The sequence below is a fragment of the Impatiens glandulifera genome, chromosome 2 (genome assembly GCF_907164915.1).
Source record: "Impatiens glandulifera chromosome 2, dImpGla2.1, whole genome shotgun sequence".
NCBI classification, from domain to species: domain Eukaryota; kingdom Viridiplantae; phylum Streptophyta; class Magnoliopsida; order Ericales; family Balsaminaceae; genus Impatiens; species Impatiens glandulifera.
Genome location: NC_061863.1, coordinates 55,325,226 through 55,350,308, shown reverse-complemented (window position 1 = coordinate 55,350,308; position 25,083 = coordinate 55,325,226). Strand labels below are relative to the sequence as shown.

At 27.5% G+C, this 25,083-nt stretch overlaps 1 protein-coding gene across 1 annotated transcript; it reads right to left on the bottom strand.

Annotated features, from left to right (window-relative positions):
* Positions 1–23,430: 23,430 nt before the first annotated feature.
* On the bottom strand, positions 23,431–24,000 carry LOC124924976 (zinc finger MYM-type protein 5-like). Its single transcript, XM_047464957.1, has one exon. The coding sequence runs from the start codon at positions 23,998–24,000 to the stop codon at positions 23,431–23,433; it is 570 nt and encodes a 189-aa protein (XP_047320913.1).
* Positions 24,001–25,083: the final 1,083 nt, after the last annotated feature.

The window sequence follows — 25,083 nt, the reverse complement described above, 5'->3', positions numbered from 1 at the left end:
TTATTCTACTAAATTTTTAAAAATATTATAAAAAAATATTTCATACCAATACTTTTCACCAAACTTTAAATTAGAACTAAGAAAATGTATATATTATGACTATTTTAATAAGATTAGGTTTAAGACAAAATTAAGAATTTGGTTAAGATTGGGTAAATATTTTTGTGACTTAAAATATTTTCAATTAAGGTTAAAAAAGCACACAAATATAATTTTTATAAATAATATTAAAAACATAATATTATATCACAATCATTAATCATTATTGATTTGACAAAACAAAAAGTATAAATAATTTATTTATTTTTATATTTAGTATAAAAAAAAATGACGCTATTTTGTTGAAAAAAATGAATTTTGTATATCATTTGTTGTTGTAACTTTCATAAAATATAATATAAAATAAGATTATTGAAATCATCTAAGCTACAAATATATGAAACACATAGCATACAATTGAATAGTAGGTTTGACATTGAAATCAAATTGACAAAAAAAACTATGGTAGAATTAAAGAAGACTCTTAACAAATTTGATTGAAATCAAAAGTTTCAAGTAAAAGTTGAATAAAAAGAAGAATTCAAAGTCGATTTTAAACATCAAATCTAGTGTCGAATTGAATAGAATATACAGATCTAGGTCAAATTTGAAAAAAGGAAAACGTTCAATGGTTAAATCGGATGAAAAACAGAGAAATATTGAACAAATAAATAAGTTTAGATCTAAAATTGCATAAAGTAGAAGATTAAGGGTTGAAATGAAAGAAATGATGAACAATATTCATCGTCTTCTTCCTCCAGCCAACTTTGAAACTAACCTGAACAGGAGAAGAAGGTTTCCGACTGAAAATGATAATCCGACCGACAAAGATCGATTTTTGAGAAATGGGGAAGCAGAAATGGCCGTCGGGTATGCAATTTCGGTCTCCGGAAAGTTTCGAAAATTATGAATCTTCGAAAGAATTGAAATTCGGCCGCTTTGGAAACAGTAAATGAAAAAAAGACATAAGATTTGATATTTAAGGTTGCCCAAAAATCAAGTGTTTCATTAGGGTTAGGGCCGCAGCGGCTTAAAACTTTGTTATATAATCTCCAATAGAATCAAGAAACTAGATTTCCATAATCTCGCCAGAGCGTATATCCGTTGCGTTTCAATTTTTCCGGAAATTGTGTCGTATCATTTTATGGGTCGGGTCACCTGACCCTGTTTCTTTTTAATTTTTTAGTCTGCCACATGTTAGTTTTTGTCGTAAATTACAACTATTTATTGTGAGTAATTTTGATTTTATTTTTTATTTATTAATTTTAACGAAGAAAAAGGGTAAATATTTAGTTTTATCAATTTGTTTTTTTAAAAGGTCCATTTATATTAAAAATAAAATAAAAATAGTTTAAGCAAAATTAGAAAATATGACATAAAAAAAATTAATAAGTTATCGAGTTTGTAAATCATTGAGAAAAACGATTAACTCTCTGACAGACTATATTTACTTTTCTAAACGAATCTAAAAATCAATATAATATTATAATAATGTTATGAATAATACGCATCGAACAATTATAGTTATTGAAAGTTCGACAATTTTCCTCCAACCAAATAATTTATCAAAGAATAATTGGAATGATATTCACGTTTTGATTATTTAGATATGACACTCAAAATTTTCATATGAATGGAAAGATATATGATTAAATTAACCGGACTAAATTATATTTTAAATGATTTTAGATATTTATAATATAAATTCAAACCATTTTAAGAAATAATTTTAAATAAAAATAAATATTTAAAAAGTAATTTTAAATAAAATTAAATATATAAAAAATAATTTAAAACAAGATATTTAAAACTTAATTAAATTTATATTTCAAATTTAATTAATTATATATATATATATACTCTATTTTTTAAATGTAATCTTGATATTGTAAATCTCATTTATACAAAATAAATAAAATTAATTGCATGCTATTCATCAATCATTGTTTGTTCTCAAAGTGAGTTAAGCAATTAAAAATTACATTAAAAAAGAGTAACATGATTAGATATGTGAAATAATGATAACATTTAAAACCTAGTGTTAGTTAATTTCATTTTTACTTTGAACAAATACAATTTAAAATAAATAAATCTCAACATTCAATAATAACAACTATTACAAATAAAGATGTTATATGAAAAGTATTCCAGCATTGTCATTGATATATGAAAATTTACATTCTCTTATATTTCAAATTATAATGATTCATTATTCATCTATCATCTCTATTAAAAATTCTTATACAAATCAAAGTTACACATAATATAAGAATGAATGAAAAGACAAATTTATAATCAACTAATTCTCAAAATAAATATTTTTATCTTGATTTGTATAGAATCAATTTAGTAAGATAAATAGTTTCGGAAGTTTTCTTGCATAAAAAGATTCTAAGCCACCAAGAAGATTTGCAATGCTAGTCTTTTACCTCGTATTTCAAAAAAGAAAACTCATTTACGCTTTATTGCAAATTCCAAAAATACCCTTAACAACATCTTATGTTACATTCGAAAAATTATAAATATGAAAAAAAATTAATAGTTACTATGTGTTTGGATATTGTTTATATTATATAAATAGGATTGTGAAATCTATTAGAAATTTTATTTTAAAATTATGAAAAGATTGTATACATAATAAAAAACAATTAAACAAATTTACTTATCAAAAGGTGTGATATGTGACTTTTCTTAAGGTAAACATATCTTATAATGGGTTAACACAATAATACTTGAACTATATTATTAAATTAACACATGAGTTATTATCATCAAGAGACTCAAACTAATATTACAATTAAAAATAATCAGTGAAATTTTAAACAAAATGAGTTGTTTCTTGTAAAAGATGAGAATATTGATATTGTTGTGTATTAGGAATGGTTAAAGGAATCCAAATATATAGATTAAATTCTTGAAATTTCAAAGAAATAAATTGACAATATTAATCCTATTTGTTATTTAATCGTTATTTTGTCAGCATTTCAATGATGACTGGATCTATTTTTTCATAATTTTTTTTACTTTTAAATAGTTAATTGTATGAAGAAAATTAGCATAAATCTAATGAAGTCTTTTTGAGTAATTTTGATTTTATTTTTTATCTTTTACCTTTTACTTTTAATTAAAAAATTTAAAAAGTCAATATTTCATTTTATCAAATGATCACGCTTAGATTCTCCAGGGAGTTTTAATAGAAGAGAATACATTTGATCAATATGTGTTATCTTTATAAGAATTACGAGTAAATTATCGATCATATTCTTTTTTATTGCGACCTTGTCAAAAAATTATGGGCCTGCCTACCAAATATTCTCATTTTTTATTGGGACGAGCCTCCTACCGTCATTGACTTATGAGAAAAATTGATAAGATGGGGAATAAATATTAACACCAATGACGATTGAAAGTTTATACCCGTCATCGTCATGTGGTGAACAATTTAAAATGTAATGAATATAAGAAATTCCAAGATAAGTTTTGGAAATGAAATAATCAAAAAGGATTTTGTATTTGTTGAGAATTTTTATTTTATCTTATTGGCATTTAGCCTTCTTTTTCTCTTATTATTTTGTTTTTGTTTCACTTTCTCCTTTCTATCTATAATTCAATTAATGTATCTAGCATTTTTTAAATAAAAAATTGACATAAAAAAATCAAATGATCACATTTGATTTTTTTTAGACTTAACACTCAAAATTTTGATATGAATTGAACTCTAATATATAACCATATCTGACCAAGTACCATCAGGACCATCTTATTTTTTGGACAAAATACTGAATAAAGTAGTAAAGGAAGATTTTTATGAATGTAATCTTGATCTTGTAAATCTCATTTATAAAAAAATAAATAAATAAATTTAAGGCCATGTTATTCTTCAATCATTGTTTGTTCTCAAAGTGAGTTGAACAATAAGAATTTACACAAAGTATAAGTAGCTGGTTGAATAATTGAAAAAATATTAAAAAAAAGTGAGGAAGATTTTCATCGAAAGAGAGTGACATGATTGGATATGTGAAATAATGATAACATTTTTAATCTAGTGTTAGTTAATTTCACTTATTTTTTAGAAAATAAAATTTATAAGAGAAAAATAAATATTTACTGGAAATACAAACAAAGACTACAAATCAATAATATGTGACTATTTACATTGTCTTATATTACAAAAGAATCATATTCAAAGCATCCAAAAAGATGATACATTCTCCATTCTTTATTATAAAAATTGTTGATCGCGTGTTCTAATTGAGATTAAATACAAATATTGTTTTAACCGTCCTCGACATCTAATCAAACAGATAATTTTATGTAGTCATGACTTTCGTTTAGGGGAAACAAGGTCGGAGTACGTTAACCTCTTTCTACGATTCCGAACTCTGAAATAGAGAATGAAAGAACCAAATCAACGAAAGAACATTCGACGTCTGAGAGTAACTAAACTTTGGGAAAGAATAAGTATATAATAAAAGTAACAATGAAACAAATTTACTCATAAAAAAAAGTGTGATATGAGACATGTATTTCAACACTTAAAATAATTCAAAATTTCTAGTTTGTGTTTGATCTCAAATGTGATGTGACTCTCTTTTAAATTATAATTGGTCTTATAATTGGTCAACACAATACTTACTTGCACCACATTCCTAAATTAACACTTGAATGATTATTAGAATAAAAATAAACAGTGAAATTTTAAACAAACAAAAAAAGTGTGTTTCATGAGAATTTAGAAATATTTATTCTTGTGTAGTAGGGACGGTTAAGGAATCAAAATGTATAGATTAAATTCTGTAAATTTCAAAGAAATAAATTGACAATAATTATTTTTTTTTTATAAATTCGTATGTCTATACATTTCAAAATATGATAAATTATTTTTATTATAAAAATTTCATTTATATTAAAATTGATAAAAATAGTTTAAACATGACAAAATATGACATTATATGGAAAAAACGTTATTAAATAGGTTATCAAGCTCGTAAGTCTTCGAGAAGATCAATTAACTCCGCAACGGACTCTACTAACTTTACGGAACGAATCTAAAAAAACGTCATAATAATATCATTATGAACGGTACGTATCGAACGACTACGATCATTGAAAGTTCGACGATTTCTTTCCAACCAAATAGTACACCAAAAAGTAATTTGGATGATATCACAAATATGTAGTCATTACATATTAGCTGCATCAATTCAAACTTTCTAGCACCTACCTAAACAAAATTCGAACATCACCCAATGAATCACAGTAATACTTCACAAAAGTCTCTAGATACTAGTTACCCCTCGACAATGCAAAAGTGAGTTGTCGATTCAACCTACTCGTGACACATATGACAAAGATTAACAATAATACAACTTTTTCATGCTCATATCATCCGTAAGAATTTCACCATGAATAACGCTTCATTCAAAGAACGAGATATTGGATGTAATCTTTGACTCTCAAAATTTCTCCCAACAAATATTACATATAATCATCTTAGAAAATAAATTGTACTAATGCCCCACATGAAAATTATTAATGTATTGTCAACGCATAAGTATTGTTCAAACGAGTACACTTATTTGCTTCCTACTAAAAGTAAAACTCTATTATGAAACAAACTCTTCAAAATGTTTAATCTTTTTTTTATCTGATTTGGCTAGCGAAATCACTAAATCGAGGATCAAACATGTCTTTAACATATAGCAATTGAAGCAAGTTCAAGATACGTCGAAGTTAAACTTTTGATACTACACCAAATATCGTCCCAAAAACTAATCGAAGAACTATCCCAAAATGAATATCGATATCTCATGAAAACTTTTCTACATAGAATAAATTCCCTTTCAAATGATACAATATATAATATATAATATGATCAATATATTTATTTATTTTTATATTTGTACAAGTTTATTTATTTTTATTTACAATAATATGCTAAAATTTTATATTATATAAAAAATTAATATTAAAGATATTATTTTATTAAAAATATATTATAAACAATACTTCACGTGAATTGAATTTATAGTAAAAGAAAATTTTCCAAGTGAAACCATAGGGAGGAGGATAAGTACACTCCCACTCGACCACGTCCATTGACACCCCATGTCACAACTTCGTGAAGAGATACCTAAAGATTAGGTATAATGTTCTCTATACATTTAGCTAAGTTTTAAATATCTCTATATATGGTTTTGTTTGAAATGACTCTTTATACATTTATTTTTGTTTGAAAATTTTCATTGTGCATTTATTTTTATTTAAAATAGTTAAGAAATTTCAAATATTACAAATTGAAGAACTTAACTCCAATTATTATATATTCGAAATTTGAACCATCTTAAGAATTAATTTAAAATCATCGATCCTTCCTTAAGAACACTAGTTCTAGTCCTTGGTCGGAGCTGAAGAACACCGGTCCTAGTCCTCGGTCGGAGCTGAAGAACACCGGTCCTAGGTCAGAAAATTTGATCATGGGATTCTCGGTCCTAGGTCAATTTAATTAGTTGGGTTCCTCAGTTGCTGGCTAAGTTCCTTAGTCGGACTCCTCGGTCACCGGCTAAGATCCTTTGTCGGATGTAGGACCGAGGTGTTCTTGATTTGGTTAAAAATTTCAGGTGCTATAACTTTTGATTCAGATCATGGAATCATGATATGTAAGCTACAGTTGGTTCATATGATCATGAAGAACAAAATTCCTAACATAAATCAAGATTTCAATATATTTACAATGATCAATTTCAAAATGCTATTTTTAGGACAAATTTTGAGATTTTTCAAATTATGCCATTTTAAGATCTGATTTTTGTTCCATTAGTTTTGAAATGATGAATATAGTTGAACTTAACTAAAACAAAAATATCATTCAATCATTAAACAGTTTTTTAAGATTGAATCAAAATAAAATAAAAAAATTCAAAAACACAATTTGATTAAAAAAAATGATCAAAATGATGAAATAGTTGCTTGGAAATCATTCTAACATGTTAACAAACATGTATACCAACTAATTGAATTAAGAAATTCAGATTAAACTCAAGAACATAATTTTTAAAAATCCATTTTTTAAGTTTAAATTTTAAAAATGCAGTTAGATAAAAATGATCAAAACGTTGTTACAGTTCCTTGGAAATCATTCTAACATGTTAACAATTATGTATAGCAACTAACTGGATCAAAAAAACTAGATTAAAACAAAGAACACAAAATTTTAAAAAATCTAGTTTTCAAACTCAAAATTTCGAAATTCTTGATTCAAGTTGATTTTATCTGATCTTTTTCATATATATATATATATATAAAATGATTCTAAGCAAAGAAATCAAATAATCAAACTTAAGTACAGATCAAACCCGATCAAACAAGAAAATTTGAAAAAATTCAAATTTTGAATTACAAATTGATATACAGGCGTTCCAAATTCATACCAACACATGGAAAACATTCCTGAGAGGTTCTGGAAGATATCTAGAAGCTTGGATCGAAGCAAGAGTCGTCGGAGAAGGTTTTGATAAAAACTAGTTCTTGGCCGGATTTTCAGACTTTGATTCCGATGATTATAGTTTTCCATGTTTAGTTGATTTTGATAGTATATGACTTAGATTTGGGAGTCTTCATCAGCTCCTTCATTGTAGCAACTGACCATTGAACAATTTTTTCATATTCTTATTTTTTAGCAGATTTCAATCTTGAAGATAGTGGATAGTTGAATTGTAATCTACTGTGCTTTATCCTTATTAATGACAATTTCTCCCCTTTTGACATGCATAAAGAGCTTTGTAATCTGATTCTTGAGCCCAAACATATTAGTTCTTTCATTATAGCATATCTTCCAAGCTCCTTCATTATCCTCTTATTTTCTTGTATTATTTTTTACAGGAATATTCCCAACAGTAGTTGGAGCAAATTGCTTACTTGTGTCGTTATCATGTTGTTCTTTGCTGACTTCTTCACCAATTCTTTCAATTTCTTTGTATGTTGCTTCCTTAATTCCTTCAAGTACAAACTCCCTGACTTCTTTAGATTTTTACTTTTGTTCTTCCCCTTCCTCATAATGGTAGAAACAGAGTAATTGCATAAATCAAAAGAGATTATCACAGATAAACCGTAATCGAGGGAAAATTCCAACTGCACTTACAAATGCATAAGAAACCCTAGACTAGTGATACTTAATGAACGATGTAAGACAATATTGGGTCGCCCGTGCCGATCGTGTCGTGTCGCATGTTCCTATCGTGCGAAAATGAAGGAGAACATGAGGATGGCAATGGCGTGGTTCGGGGTAGGAAATGCATTTACCATCCCCGCCCTATTTTTATTTCGGGGATTTTTTTAATACCATCCCCGCCCCATTCGGTTTTGTTCGGTTTCGGAGAATTCCCGCGGGGCACCGTTAATAATATATTTTTTTTAAATAAAAAAAATAAAAAAATAAAATTATATATAAACGATTTTTTAATATAATATATATTGTAATATATTGAAATTTTATATTATTATAAAGAAACAAACTTACAATTCTTATAAAATATAGTGAATAAATAAATATATTTATGATTTAATATGTTTAATTATGTTTTATAGTGTGCGGGACATAATCAGGGTGAGATCGGGGCGGGTCGGGACGGGGACACAAATATTATCCCCGCCCATCTCCGTTCGGTTTCAGGGGAAAACCATTCCAAACGGGGTAATTCGATTCAGTTTTCATGGGACGGTTTCAAATTGTCATCCTTTGTCACTCGTGCCGATCATGTCATGCCAATCACGCTTCCTTTAATTAATGATAATTCCAGCACCGATTTGATCAAGGACGAAGCCACTCAAGAATAACAAGCTACAGCACGAATTGACCCATCTCCTCTATAATAATATATTATACAATATATAATAATAATACTTCCTAATCTATTAATTTTATATAATCAGCCAATAGGCCAAGGTATAATAATATATTATATTATATATTTATTAAACAACCTAAATTTAATTTATTAAAATAAATTTTAAACAAATAATTTATATAATATAAAGAATGTCCTAATTTATTAATTTTTAAATAAATTATCAGTCTCAATAACATCATAATTTATTAATTCTCAAATAAATAACTAGACTCAATAATATATAATATATCTCTTCATAATTAAATAATCTCTAACTTATTCATTCTTAATTAAATTAAGGTACCTACCATTAAGCTATATATAATTTATTCTATTTAATTAAAAAAAAATGCCCCTAACAATAATAGTCAAAGTTATAATTTAAAATTGATTTTTTTTCTCACTAGTCATTAGATCTCTATAATTTGTAAGGCTAAAACAGATGACCGCATTCTGCCGACTTATAATAAAATTCTTCCTCATCAGATTTGTATAATATCAATTTTATAGTAATTTGTGTATATGTGAATCGTTTATACATTATTCATGTTTCGATGAAAATTTTCTTAGTATCTAATATATTTACGGGTTAAGAATCTTGAAATTCAACAATTTTTTAATGTTAAATTCAGAGAGAAAGAGAAAAAAATAATATTTTATCTTTTTCAAACAAAAAAATGATAATCCTTCATTATATAAGCTAGGAGAACTAAATATAATAATTTCTGATGATAATCTATAATCTCCTTCGAAATCTTAGATATCAAAAAGTAGAGTTTAATAAAACTATCTTTGAATGAGATAATTTGATTACTGTAAATCCCCGTATTATTTAAATTTGAACTCGAATTAATTATTTTTAGTTAATTTCAAAAAGTTGTCAAGAATTATTTAAATATTTTAAAATAATGTTTTATTTTAAAAAGATTAAAACACGCAAACCGATGTTAAGATTCTCAAATCTCGAGTTTGTCAAGGAACCGAAAGATTTTCTGGAGGTTACAAACTCATTTTGGGTTTGGGTTTAGGGGAGGGTGGAATTAAAAAAGTCGTTTTAGGTTTGAGTATGGGAGAGGTCTGAAGATGACCTAAGTAGCAAGAAAGCCTATGTTTGATCTTCGTATTTTAAGCCTGTGTAGGTTTTTGTTAAAAAAAATAAAATACAGTCCAAAATTCGCCAAAAAAACTAAGTTGATGACCGAAACATTTTTCAAAACATTGTTTTTTATTCATACTTATATCGTACCAAAAGTTTTGATTATAAAAAATCATACTATTATCATATTGTTATACCGAAATCTCGGTATAATACAAGTAACATATCGAATATTAACGGTACCAATATTTTGGTACAAGACGGTAGTAATATTATATCGTTAATACCGAATAATATTAAAGTTAATAATATTCTGATTTGATTTTTAAAAATTAGGTTTCTAACAACACGTAGTTGGTAGTGTATTTTCGTAAATTATGGGTGGACAAAACTATCGATTTGATCCAGTATTTCGAATCGAATATCCGTCTCTATTTTTTTTTAAATGTGATTCGTATCCGACCCGGTATCCGTCCACCATCCGATCCAAAAATACCGGATCGCGTCGACTAATCGAATACCCGTTGAATCGATTTTTTTCATATTTAAAAAAAACCATATTTTAGAAAATAGAAATTGTTCTATTAAGGATCCCAGTTATGATTTCATAATTGCAATACATATCAAACATATATAATTAAAATGTCAAAATGAAATCAAGGTCTTATTTGATAATTAATTATTTAATAATATTTTTATTAGGATAAACAGAGAATTATTTTAATTGACGGATGTTGTTTGTTGAAAATTATCAAAATACTATTTCAGACAAATAATAAAAATAGACTAACTATTGTTTAGGCCCTTAGGGTTTGCAATTTTTTATAAATATGTTATTTTATTTTTAAATTTTAAAACTCACCGGATCAATTTCGGGTAGGGGTATTCATCGGTTCGGTTTTTGAGTTATTCGAGTTTTCGGTTCGGGTTCTTCGAATTTTTAATTTTTTTAAGCAAATTCGAAAACCGAACCAATTTGAATAAATTCGAATTCGGTTTATTCGAATTCGGTGAATTCGAATTCGGTTCGAATTCGGTCGGATATTCGATTTAGACCAAATATAGAACATCACCTACCCATAAGATAATATTTTTAAAAGAGTTAACAAAATAAATAAGTTGTTAAAGAGATCTTATCTACTTCAATTATAAAAAATATAAATCACGCAAACTTAGCTTAGTGACTAACGCCAATATATATTTGACAATTGAACGACGAAAGTAAAACAGTGTCGAACAGTGTCGACGACGACAATATATGGCAGTTGAGAGGTGTGGACAGCTAGAGAAAGGGGAAAATGAATGAAGGATTATAGATTTAATGTATGGATATAGTAGGAGGCCCATAATAATTTAATATATAATATGTAATAAGTTATATAATATATAATAAAAATGAATTCAGTTTTCGGTTTGGTTTTCGAGTTGAAACATAAACTCGAAAACCAAATCAAAAACCATATTTGAATTCGAGTCAGTTTAAAATTCGATTCGAAAACCGAAAATGTAATTCAAATTTGGTTTATTTGAATTCGGTCGGATATTCGATTCAGACCAAATATTGAACACACATAATTTCGGGTATCCGAATTTGTTTTGTCTGGTCCGTATCCAATCCAGAAATCCGGTAAAAATATCGGATTTAATATACGGATCGGGTCTTTTCGATTGGACTTTTTGGCCACCCCTAATGCAAATCCCTCATTTCTTTCTTCTAGAAATGCAAAGAATATTCACCGTGCTTGGTGTACTTCTATAGAGGCTTGAACTACGGTTTAGGGGCTACGTCTATATTGGCTATCATCTTCTTCCCAAAGCCCCGTTTCTACTTTTATCAAATTTTCAAGGGTTTAGTTTTGATTCCATTTGTAATTTGCATCATCGCCACTAGTGTAGCTAGAGCATTCGCGAATCGATTATGACTTCTTAGAACGTGCGTGAACATTATGTGCTCAAACTTGGCTATCAACATTGACAAGTGCTGGTGATATGGAGATTTATATTTTATCATTTCACTTGTCATTCACCTCGAGCATGTGAAATGACTAAGTTAAAATCACATAAGTTTCTAATCGTTTAGCCCTTTCTCATGGGCTATCTTCAGACCGGATAGGCGTGCCTTGTATTCTATTTTGTTGCTCGTCAAGGAATACTCGAGCTTGACTAAGATAAGATTGTACGTGCCTACATGATTGATGAGTAGAATTCTGAAGTCGTAGCCTTGCTTTCTTAATGCTTCTTCGAATAGTAGTTTCTATGTCATCAGATCTAAGGTCAAACTCATCGTTGTTTTCCACTTTGTTGGGTTGATCAGTTAGAAAGTCTATTATAACGCTTCATTTGATGGACTTCTAAACCGTGTACAGGATGTCGTACACCAAGATCATCATCATCCACTTAGCTAGTCGGGGGTGACAATAGTGTCTTTTGGAATAGGTGGCGGATACCTTGACACCAATTTAATCGTGTGGGCTTGCATATAATGCCTTAGCCTTTTGGTAACCCAAACTAAGGCCCAACACACTTTTTCTATTGTTGAAAAGTTAAGCTCGTAGCATGTCATTCGCTTGCTCACGCAGTAGACTGCCACTTCGATCTTTTCTTCATTTTCTTGAGTTAGTAAGTTTTCTATCGCGATTTTTATCACGGTTAAGTAGAGGATTATAGAACACATGTCATGGGAGGAATAAGAATATGAGAGTTCTTGAGATACTCCTTAATCTTCTCGAAGAAGTGTTAGATATCTTGTCTTGAAATAATAGAATATATATATATAATGGTGTTACAAATAAATAAAAATAAAATAAGATATACAAAGAACGAAATCACCGATTAAGATGTTGATTCGAGGCATGTGCTTGGCACATTTATCTTAAAACAGTTCCACCATCTCCCGTTTGTGCTAGAGCTTATCGTAGATGGTTGTCTCCCAGGGTACAACGAATCCAGTAGTGATTCTGCACTAAAATCACTACTCGTCGAGCTTGTTCAGTGTACCTAAATTATCACCGGGTTTCAACGGAAAATATCGAGCGAAGAACTCGAAGAACACTCACAAAATAAGAAGAAGGCTTTTGGAATTCTAGAGTGAGAAAAATTAAGGATGAAGTGTTTTGTAAAATGAATAATGAATGGGTATATATTGTTGAAAAGTTAAACCATTAAATAAAATCATCATTTGATCCAACGGTTGACATTGTTTGCCTCTTCATTACCTTAACGTTTTTCTCTTCATTATAGAGTAATTGTTTTCCAAAACAATTAAGGCATTTACAATTCAATACTAACGTTACATGGTTTTCCAATTTGTTAATAATAATATTAATTATCATAACAAACTCATGTAATTTACACTACAAATTAACAACATTTTGTTAATTGGTCATCAAGGCATTTTAGATCAATTAATTTAAATTAATTGATTTAAATTATACATTTGGATCAAATTTCACCCTTTAATTCACGTTTGAATTTCATGTGAATTTGATTTGATTTTATTACCCACATTCTAATTTCCATTCATTAATGGAATTTATAGAATTAGTTTAAAAATTCCAACAATCCCCCACATTAATGGAAATTGAAAGATTAACCCGGTGAAAAGTTCAACAGTTGAATTCTACATAGGATAGATTGGTGTAACCCTCTGAACCTTCCCTTGTGAAAGCATATAACTTTACTAGCTGATTAGTAGACTCGATGTCCTTGAACTATTCTGCTTTTTGTGTAAACGATTACACACTTTCACATAGAATTCTCCCTGATACATGTCAAGCTCTCATCGTTGTATCCGTTTTGGCCATGGAACACGCGCCTGGTTCTGTGAGAGGGTCTAGAATTGAGCCGTGTAATTCCTTCAAAGCGGCCCCACTTCTCCCTCACATAGGTGATCTCTTTGTTCACAAAGAATCATTAAAAGAGATAAGCTTATCCTCGTCAAAATATATATTGTTTCATTATAGGATTAATCCTCAATAATAACTTTCCAAGTTAGTACAATTAGGTTGTCCCATTGAACCTAGTTCTTGGGATCTCCAGTCTGCATAGGTTGGGTTTTCCTTCATACCAACTTATAGTAGGCTAATGTCTCAAAAGACTTCAAACTATCTCTCTATTCAATAATCTGATTAGTGGATCCATAATGTTATCTTTGACTTACATAGTCAAATTTGATAACTCCATTAAAGAGTATAGTATAATAACATTATGTCTAAGACGTGTATGTCTAGACTTGTCACTGACTCTAAGCTTGTCCAAATTCTAATTACTATCATAATAATTAGAAATTTATGTTGGTACATTCTTAGTTAACCTTGGAACATCTTCTAATAAGAAGCATAGACATTCGTACATGCTTATCATCTAATTTTTTATGAAAATATTGTTTACTTGGCTAACTAGTAGACAAAATGTCTTTGAACTATTCTGCCTTCGTGTAAACGATTATATATTTTACATAAAAATATTTTATTTTTCGACATAAGTCAAAAATATAGATTATAACGTTTAATCTATCCATCATAAGTTTCTTAGAAGATTTCCATACGTAGATTGCACTTCTAAGTGTAATCATATTCACTTTAAGACGTAAAGTCTTTCATTTAATAATATCAATATATCATTTGATAACAACATGATATTTCGTTTAGTGCAATTCATATCCTTTATGGATTTAATCATTTTTATCGTAATTTTCAACGATAAAAATATCGTATAAAGACACGTAATGAAATAATTTTCATTGTCTTTATGATATATATAATTGTCACGTCCACTTTTTAATAAAAGTATGATCAAATTTTAATATCATTATTATAAAATTTGTTATAAGTCATATCAAGACTTTATAAACTTTCTTTTTCATTTATTTCATAAAATCCTTTTGAAGACATTGGTTCTTCAAAGTTTTATGAAAATAATGTCAAAATATGACACGTTTCTTGATTTCAAAATCCTCAAATCTAAAATATTAATTTGAACACCAACTCAGCAAATATAAATAAGACATTTTCTTGTTATTTTATTTCTTTTTATAAAGTTGTGCAACTTTATTTTTTATAGAGAACATATTTCTCTAACAATAAATTATTTTTACATTTATCATAATATACACAATTATTTTTGTGTTATAATCAATAAAAATATTTGCCCCCACATTCATGTTGGTAACCTTTTTAAATTACACACTTATATAATTTAAATCAATTATTTTCTAATCAAGAAATTGTCACACAATTCTTTTACAAATTTCTTTCGTTATATACTTATCATACAATGAATAAGATAACTATATCATAAATATTTAATTGGATAAAATATAATTTCTATACAAGAGATTAGAATGTTTATTCATATATAAATCATTCTTCACATAATCTCTACATAAGAAATTAAAATATTTAATCAATTAAAATATTTATTTCAACACTTAATTTCTATAAAAAGAAATTAGAATATTTAATCAAATAAATATTCACCATATCACATGATTTCTACAAAAGAAATCATAATGTTTCAAGCATCTTTGGCCGAAGCCGCTTAAACATTTATTTTCGGTTGCACGTTTGCATCCCGCAATATCGGCACGTTTGCCACATTATTCTCAAATCAAACTAGACTTTCCTTGTAATTATTTGATTTTAAAATTATCAAATTAAGTAAGTCTTAATGATACGTTGAACAATGTATATCAAATATATTATATTAAACCAAAATTAATATATCCATATATATGATATTGTATATTATTGCTTCATCAATTTTAGTCACCACAACAAAACAACTATAATATATCTAGTCAATAACATAAAAACGTAATAAAATAAATAATATGTCATATATTATTAAACAAATATATATACAATTTCATTTATCAATAAAAATACGTTTAAAAAATACATGATAATTAATTAGAATATTAATTATTACACTTAATTATAATGTTGACCATTTATCTTTAATCAAATATAAAACTAACTAATTATATAAATAAATATTCATGTCATCAATTATTCGTTTCTTAATTAATTAGATGACCTTTAATATTCTATAACAAATCTTTGTCAATCAAAGAACACATGATTTATGACAAATTTCAAAATTATCTATTAAAATAAAAATAGATAAAAAATAAATCTTAATTTATATATGTATATAAATTTATAGATAATCATACTTATTATGAATAACATGAATCATCATATTATTAGCTAATATGCATGATTTATATTAATAATCAATTAGCACATAATCAAATATATTTCATATATTAATCGAAGCACTTACATTGCCATGTGTTTGAACAATAATCGACGTGAAACGACTATGCATGCTCAAAATAAATCTGAGTAGATTGTTCTCACCGAGACAATTTTTGCGAAGACAATTTCGACTAACATAGTCGTGTCTATTTAAATGCATGATTAGAATAAGTTCTAAAATCAATAACTTATTTAATCTCATTATACATATGACCTTCATTTTCTGTCATTATGAATCACATAATTTCTATAGTGTCCCATTTCATTTCATTTAATAATTTGTTTTACACAAGAAATTAGAATGATTCTAACATCCATGGTTAATGTCATTTAGACAAATCATATTATATATATATATTTATAAAAATCATTATGAACCCATTAATCTCATAATTTCTACACAAAAATTAGAATGGTTTCAACATCAATGACTTTAACAAGTCTGATTTCTACCAAGAAATCATTGGCTACCCATTCATCTCATAATTTCTACACAAGAAATTGGAATGGTTTCAACATCAATGACTTTATCAAGTTTGATTTCTACAAAGAAATCATTGACAATCCCATTCATCTCATAATTTCTACACAAGAAATTGGAATGATTTTTAACATCAATGACCATAGTCATTTTAGTAAATTTGATTTCTACAAAAAGAAATCAAATCATCTCATCAGTTGGATTCTTGGATTCAAACACGGAACCTCCTTTCCGTCACACACCATTGCGTCTGAAATTTAAACCACTACACCACTACACCAATGCGCCATTTCATTGTTGTAGCGTTTTTTATGACCTTTTGTCTTCTTTCTAAAGACAACTTATACTTCATATTTGACTAGACTCTGTCAACCAATGAATATATACACATTTAAAACGATAACTTATTACCATAATAAAATGTAATATATAAAACAATGTATATAAATAAAGATGTCATCTCTCTTTATTTATTAAATCATCCTACCATATTCTTATTAATTATATTGCTTAATTAAAAAAAGGTATATATTATAATTAATTATTTTCAAACTGAAACCATATGTTTTAATTATAATTAATTTTAACACCATAAATTTTATAAAAATTGAAAGCTAACATATTAGTTACTTTCTTATTTTCATTCATTATTATTAATAATTTTAATGACCAAACAAATCTTTAAATAAGACTAGAACAAATTAAATTATTGTGTTCTAAATTATTTTCTATATAACATTTGTATAATGAATATACAAATTAATGTTTCTTGAGAAAATTTTCATATCAAAATATATTAGCTTATAAAACTAAGCTTTAACAGCATAAAAACATATGTGTTAATAATCAAACATATTTATATGCAATAAAGACTTATCTTTATTTGTTGATTCCTTAAGATGAATCTTTTTCATTTTTTCGAAATGAACACCATCTCTTTTGCAACACCCGACTCTTATTTTTGAAACATCAAAGACAAAAAAAAATATGTTCGATGGCGCAAGCTCTTAAATAGCTTAGCACAAAGAAACTGTTTTAAGATTGTTAGAAATCTTGTCTTGAAAAATAACAGAAAAATATATATACATACGATGTTACAAATAAATAAAAATAAAATAAGATATACGAAAAACAATATCACCGTATTTGATGGTTGATTCGAGGCATGTGTTAAACACATTTCCCTTAAAACAGTTTCACCGTCTCTCCGTGTGCTAGAGCTTGTCACAGATGACTGTCTCCTAGGGTACAACGAATCTAGTAGTGATTCAGCACCGGAATCACTACACAACGAGCTTGATAAAGTACCTGAACTATCACCGGGTTTCAACGGAAAATATCGAGCTCGAAGAACTCGACGAACACTCACAAAATAAGAAGAGGACTTTTGGAATTCTAGAGTGAGAAAAATTAAGGATGAAGTGTTTTGTAAAATGAATAATGAATGGGTATATATTGTTGAAAAGTTAAATCATTAAATAAAATCATCATTTGATCCAACGGTTGACATTGTTTGCCTCTTCATTACCTTAACGTTTTTCTCTTCATTATAGAGTAATTGTTTTCCAAAACAGTTAAGGCATTTACAATTCAATACTAACGTTACATGGTTTTCCAATTTGTTAATAATAATATTAATTATCATAACAAACTCATGTAATTTACACTACAAATTAACAACATTTTGTTAATTGGTCATCAATGCATTTTAGATCAATTAATGTAAATTAATTGATTTAAATTATACATTTGGATCAAATTTCACCCTTTAATTCACGTTTGAATTTCATGTGAATTTGATTTGATTTTATTACCCACATTCTAATTTCCATTCATTAATGGAATTTATAAAATTAGTTTAAAAATTCCAACAAGAAGTTCTAACAATTGGTATCCCATACGAACATTTCGTTCTTCCTTAAATGTTTTAATAAAGGGTCACATGTCATGATCAACTTGTTTATGAGGCGGCTTTTATACTAGACCTTGCTCATGAAGCATCGCACTTCTTTCTCGCTTCGAGGAGCAGGCATTGTCGTGATTGCATCAATCTTGTTCGGATCTACTTCGATGCCTCGATGCCTCGTTGTGTAATGTAAATGTGCATGTTTAATGTGACATGGCCGTGCATGTGCACTTCTTTGAATTGAGTTGAAGTTTTGGATGTCGCCCTCTCGTTCTCGCAATTTGACGATCATATTGTCAACGTTGACTTCTACTTTCTTGTGGATCATGTCGTGTAGAATTGTTGTAGTTGTTTGTTGATATATGACTCTCACGTTTTTAGACCGAAAGACATGACTCAATAGAAGAATGTTCTCATTGTCGTCTTATCTTTTGTACATGTTTGTCTTGACTAATCGTGAGTAAATGAATCTCTAATGTAAAGATAACGTTCAATGTGTTGACTCTCTGCTTTTCACTGAAAGGATTACTTTTTATGGTCGTTTTTATTTCTTGTTTTATTTTATCATCATTCTTATATTAATAAAAATATCTCTGGTGTTGACATATTATTTTTTTAGGGATCGAGTCCATGACAAGTTATCTACTTATTCTAATAAGGAGAAATCAGGTCCAACATAGTTCCGTGCTTGATAAAAGTTTTAAGATTTATAAAAAAAGATGAGAAAATAGAGTCCGACACAAATGAATGTGTTTTTTTAAAATAGATGAGATTCTCTTATCTCACTCTTCCTCAAAGAACTCCACCTTAGAATCATCCTTGATCAACGTAGTTGTGGACAAGGTGTCATGTTGCTTTCGTTATCACTGCTTTGGAATGTGATCGTCTACATCTAAAGAACTTTTCTGAAACTCTGATTTTTATCTCGAGTTAGTATTTTCAACATGCTTGTATATCCACATTTCTCTATTGTAATATGGTTGACTTCTAATCGTATCTCTCGCTTAAAAAATAACATTAAATATGTTTACCGAAAAAATAAATCTCTTAATAGAGAAATAATAAATACTTTTAGAATTTGATCGTCAAATTTATTTATATATATATATATATATAAATTTATTAAAATTTATTAATTTGTTGATGCCAGTTTAATTAACCATATATCAAAAGTTCATTGTGTGAATCTAATTTTTTAAATGAAAATGAAAATTAATTATTTATAAGTAATAAATATTTTTAATATATAAACATTATTTTAATATCTCGGTTTATACCGAAATTTTGAAACTATCATATCTTTATCGGACCGATAATTTCGGTATCGGTATCATATCGTATCATTTTTTTTTAAAAAACGATATTTTTAATATTTTACAGTTCGATATTTTCAATCTGAAAATAACAATTCAAGATAGAATCTAAATATCATGTATTCTCCTTCCCAATATGAGGGATAGACTTAGATAAAATTGTTTTGTTATTATTGTGGGTGTTAAGTCTTATTTTTCTTTGATACATGTTGAAATTGAGAGAAATAATAGAAGAAAATAGTTAGAATAAATTTGACAAACTCTAAGGAGTATCAATAAATGAATATGGAGCCATCAATGAAAATGCTCTAGTAATGATATTTAGGTCAATGGATGAGCGAAACAACAACGACAATGCCTTTGAATTAAAAAAAGCGGATGAGATGACCTAAAACTCAGTTAAGTTAAGTCAAGTTAAGTTAAGGAAGTCACCACTACGGAAGGATAGATCAAGAAAAATTAATATATCGGCAAATGTGTGAACTAAAGTCTATAAAGAGGAGCAGATGGAAGATCCTCTGCTAACGACTCCACATGTCTAACGACTCCACATGTTCCCTAGGGAGGGACAAATTAATAAATATATTTTTTAAATATTCAAAACTATGAGAAAGAACACAAAGGAACAAGTGAGATCTCATATGTCCTTCAGATAGATCTTCTACCGATTCCACATATTCCCTTCATAAGGAGGGACAAATTAGTAAAAAGTAAAATTAAAATATTAAAAACAGTGAGAAGAAAGATAGGGAACGGAATCTATAGCAGAGGATCTGTATAAAAAAATAAATAAAAGGTCATTGGAGACAATTAAATAAAAATAGAATTTTGTTTGTTACTCATGTTATTTAGTCTATTCACACCACAGTTTATTCACTTCCACAATTATCTAATCAAATGAGTCTATATATATTCCAAGTGGTTATTTTAAATTAACTTTATTTAATAAAAAAAATGTGAATGATTTGTGTTATTGGATAAAAAAAATTATACCTTTTCACTATTTTATTCTATCTATGACAGAACAACAAAGAAAAAAGTGAAAAAAAATTAGAGAAAAAAAGAATTTTTTTGTTACATCTATTTTAGCCAATTTGCAACAATTTATTGGCAAACATAATATTTAAGTAATCCAACCAAATTCATCCTAAAAATAATTTTTTATCAAAAATTATATTTAATACAAAAATTGAAATATTTGGATTATTGAATAAACTGCATAATATAGTCAGAAATATCACATTTTTTATTTCATTTATCTCAATTTATCATTTCCCCTTTCTTTTTAAATTTTAACATGATTTAACAATTATAATCTACATGTTTTTAGGATATAAAATATTATAATATATCTAATATTTATAAAATAGTTAAAATAAATTATTACCGATTAACATGTAAAAAAATAGTTAAACCAAAAATTGAACCGTTTAACCGGTAAAAAATGGTTAATCGAAACATCTATTACTGGTAAACCGTTAAAATAAATCTGGTAAGCTACTGGTTTGGTTTGGTTCAGTTTATTTTTAGTAAGTTTTTTTTACTAAAATATTCGCACCTCTTCAAAATCACCTACATCTTTGTTTTAATTAATTCATAAATTATTTAAAAATTCTAAATAAGACTTTTTTTACAACAGAATAAGAAAAATAAAATATTTTGTTTGGGATCTTCTCAAGGTGCAAGAGATTCAGTTTGGTTGATTTAGGTACTAAAATGCACATTTAAACTGTTGACGCTGATTTACTAAATTTTAAATTGTCGGTTGTTTGATCAATTCGGTTTGAACGGTTATAATATTGATTTAATCGATTTAATTCATTGACAAATTTGTTAATATATATGTATATATATCATTAACAACCTATATATATTTTTATGTATATGAACAATTAGAAATATTATGAATAAAATTTGTTAACATAATTCACAAATAAATATCTTAATCAAAACACAAATATATTTTACTATGAATTAATATTCTTTTTAATAAATATTATACTAAAATTAAGTCAACAATTTCAAAATTAAATCTTTCTAATAATAATAATAATTAATAGATTTGATAGTCTACTAACAAATCTTTACACTCATGATGTTTTCTTATTATAATTACTTTAAATGTGTTACAATTTAATAGTTATAAAACTTTACTCATAGTTGGTTTAATGTTCTGAATTTTAAAATATATGGTCGGTTTCAACAATTTGAGCGGTTTCATTAGCATTGAAACCGACAAAACGAACCCATATGGTAAAAATGAAACTGTAATAATTCAGTTTGACTGGTTAGTGTGATGTTTAGTTTGGCTTGGTTTGAATGATTTCGATTCGGTTTAATCGGATTGGTCAATTTGTTTAACCTTAAGTCTATTCATGTGGTGTGTCCTCTCCTTCCATCTAAAAAAAATATATTCACAACCATCTACAAGTAATTATTTGTCAATATAATTTTATTTAATAAAAAAAGTGAATTATTTATGTTATTAGATAAACTAAACATATATCGGAGAAAATAATGTTATTTGAGAACATAAATGAATTATAATTGTCTTAGCCAGTCTATTTCAACATTTTTAATTTTTTCCTTTTAAATTCATTATTATATATTTTGTACTATTCAACCTAATTACAACAATTTATTTGCAAGAGGGACATATATGCCAATTAAAGGAATTTCAAGCAATTATTTGTCACAAATTATATTAAATAAAAAAAAAGTCAGTGTCAGTTATTTGAGGATGGAATAAATCAATACATAGAATGGGCTGGTAAATTTGTATTCATATCGAAATTTTTGGTTTAGAAAAAATTATATTATTATTTTGATATATCAAAATCTTGGTATGATATAAGTAACATGCATGTGGATCATACAAAATATTAATGATTTATCACGATTTCAGAACTGTATCAATATTATCAGTGCCAAACCTGAGATTTCGAGGCCTGAGGCGAGCACAAAACTTGGTGCTCTCAAAACTTAATATTCATACATATATTTTTTTATCAATTTAAATATAATAGTATTCGTAACATGAATTCTAGAAATAAAATATCATCAAAATAATATGTTATAAATAAATACTAAAAAAACAAAGAAGATCCAAACAAATTATAAAATTCATGTTCCGAACTAGTACATAGTCACTTGAATATTACTCGTCTCGCATTTTTTGAAGCGTAATGAATCTATCGTTCTTGAACACACCGAAGATGTTCCTCCATTATTGGATCAAATTCGACAATTATTTCAATTAACTGCAAAAAGATTCCATTATTCTCAACATAAAGTTTTCACAATCTCCTCGAAGTGCCAAGTTATTTTTCGCAATTCTTTGCACAACTGCAATTATTCTCTTCAATACTTGTTTTCAATGTTCTCTCTCTTTGTTAATTGCTACTTGCGCACTTTCATCAATTGTCTTTTTCTTTTGAAGTCTTCTTTCTAATTCAATCCATAGAAACCAAGTTTCTCCATGGTTCTTTGAGTTTTGAATAACTTGCAACAAAAACAGAAGATCTTGTCCATAGAAATAGAGTACACTAACCATCTTCTATCACTTTTCTCACCATTTGTCAATTGTCTCTTATAATGTGATGGAATGAAATGTCTTCCAGTGTTATCAAGAGGAAACAAAATATCATCATATCTTTTAGGACCTCTTAAAACCAAAAATTCCCTAATATTTTGCATTTTGTCCCAATTTCCTGGATCATCAACATTTAAAGGAAACAAAATCTTTTGATTTATATCTCCATCAGTGTCACTTTTAGGCATACTTACATCGTTCTCATTTTCAGACTGTTTTGAGTCTTCATTGCGAAGTTCTTTCAATTCACCATGTTCCCGATCATTCAACTTATCATCGATGTCATTATGGTTCACTTGCTCTACTATTTGATTGATTGTGAAATACTTATTAAGGCTTCCTACTTGGCTTTGAATTAAAGCATCTTCCTTTTGTTTTTTCTTTCTTTTTTCTGCCCCAGACAATTGTTTTATTATAGGAGGCATGCTTGATAAAACTCTAAATGTTAATCTGCATTAAAAATTTATAGATTAACCAACATTCTATGATCTATGATTAACCACAATGTTGCACTTCCGTTATGCAATAATGCAAGATACAGATTTTGAATACACCATTCCACTAGACAAGTCCTCAACAACCAAAAATAATCAAGTAAATTGAACCAAAATCTCACCGAAATCGGAGGAAGAACTCTAGTGGGCAGTGGCGCAGTGCCGAGAAACAAGGCTGGAATGAGCGAAAAAGGCCCAAGAGCTCGGGGAAGGAGAGTAGGAGACAACCGAGTTTTCTGCTCCGATTCCAGCAAGTTGGATGATCAACGACGGGCTTGGGGTTTGGGGGAAGTGTTTCTTTTTCCATAATGCTTGTTCTTATTTTTTTTCCTTGATTTTGTTGATAAATGGGAATCGTGCGATTCTTTTCTCCAAGTAAGATAGTGTTTTTTATTTTTATTTTTTTGGATACAAATTAAGTTAGGGCTTATCATTGATAGGTTATCATTTATTATTTATGGGCTTTTTAAAAATAAGCCCATGAACATATCATTATAATTTTTTTTTGAAGATTTTGGTGCCCAAAAAATATTTGGGCTTGAGGCAATTGCCTCACTTATTACACAGCAGGTCCGGGCCTGAATATTATATCGTTCATACCGAATAATATTAAAGTTTTATTATATTTTGATTTGATTTTTAAAAGTTATATTTTTATAATTAAATTAACAAAATAAAATAAATCTATAAAGGCTAAAGACAAAAATATATATTTTCAGAGTTCAATCTTTAAAAAAAATGATTAAAATTTATCGTTTCGTTATTGTTGATGTCTCGATAATAGGTTGATTTTATTGAAAAGTTTAGAATTGTTGTGTAAATCTAATTTTTTAAATATATTTTAATTTATAAATATTATTTCGATATATCAAAATTTTGAAAATCTCATATCCTTACTTTATCGATAATTTCTGTATAATACCGTACCTTAACATATTTTTTGGTATAATATTTTCAATATTTTACGGTACGATATTTTCGACTCCTTGTGAGTGTATATAAGATAGGGATGTT

Bases quoted from the DNA above. Each gene is read 5' to 3' on its own strand.
- LOC124924976 (XM_047464957.1), bottom strand. From the start codon at position 24,000: ATGCCTCCTATAATAAAACAATTGTCTGGGGCAGAAAAAAGAAAGAAA.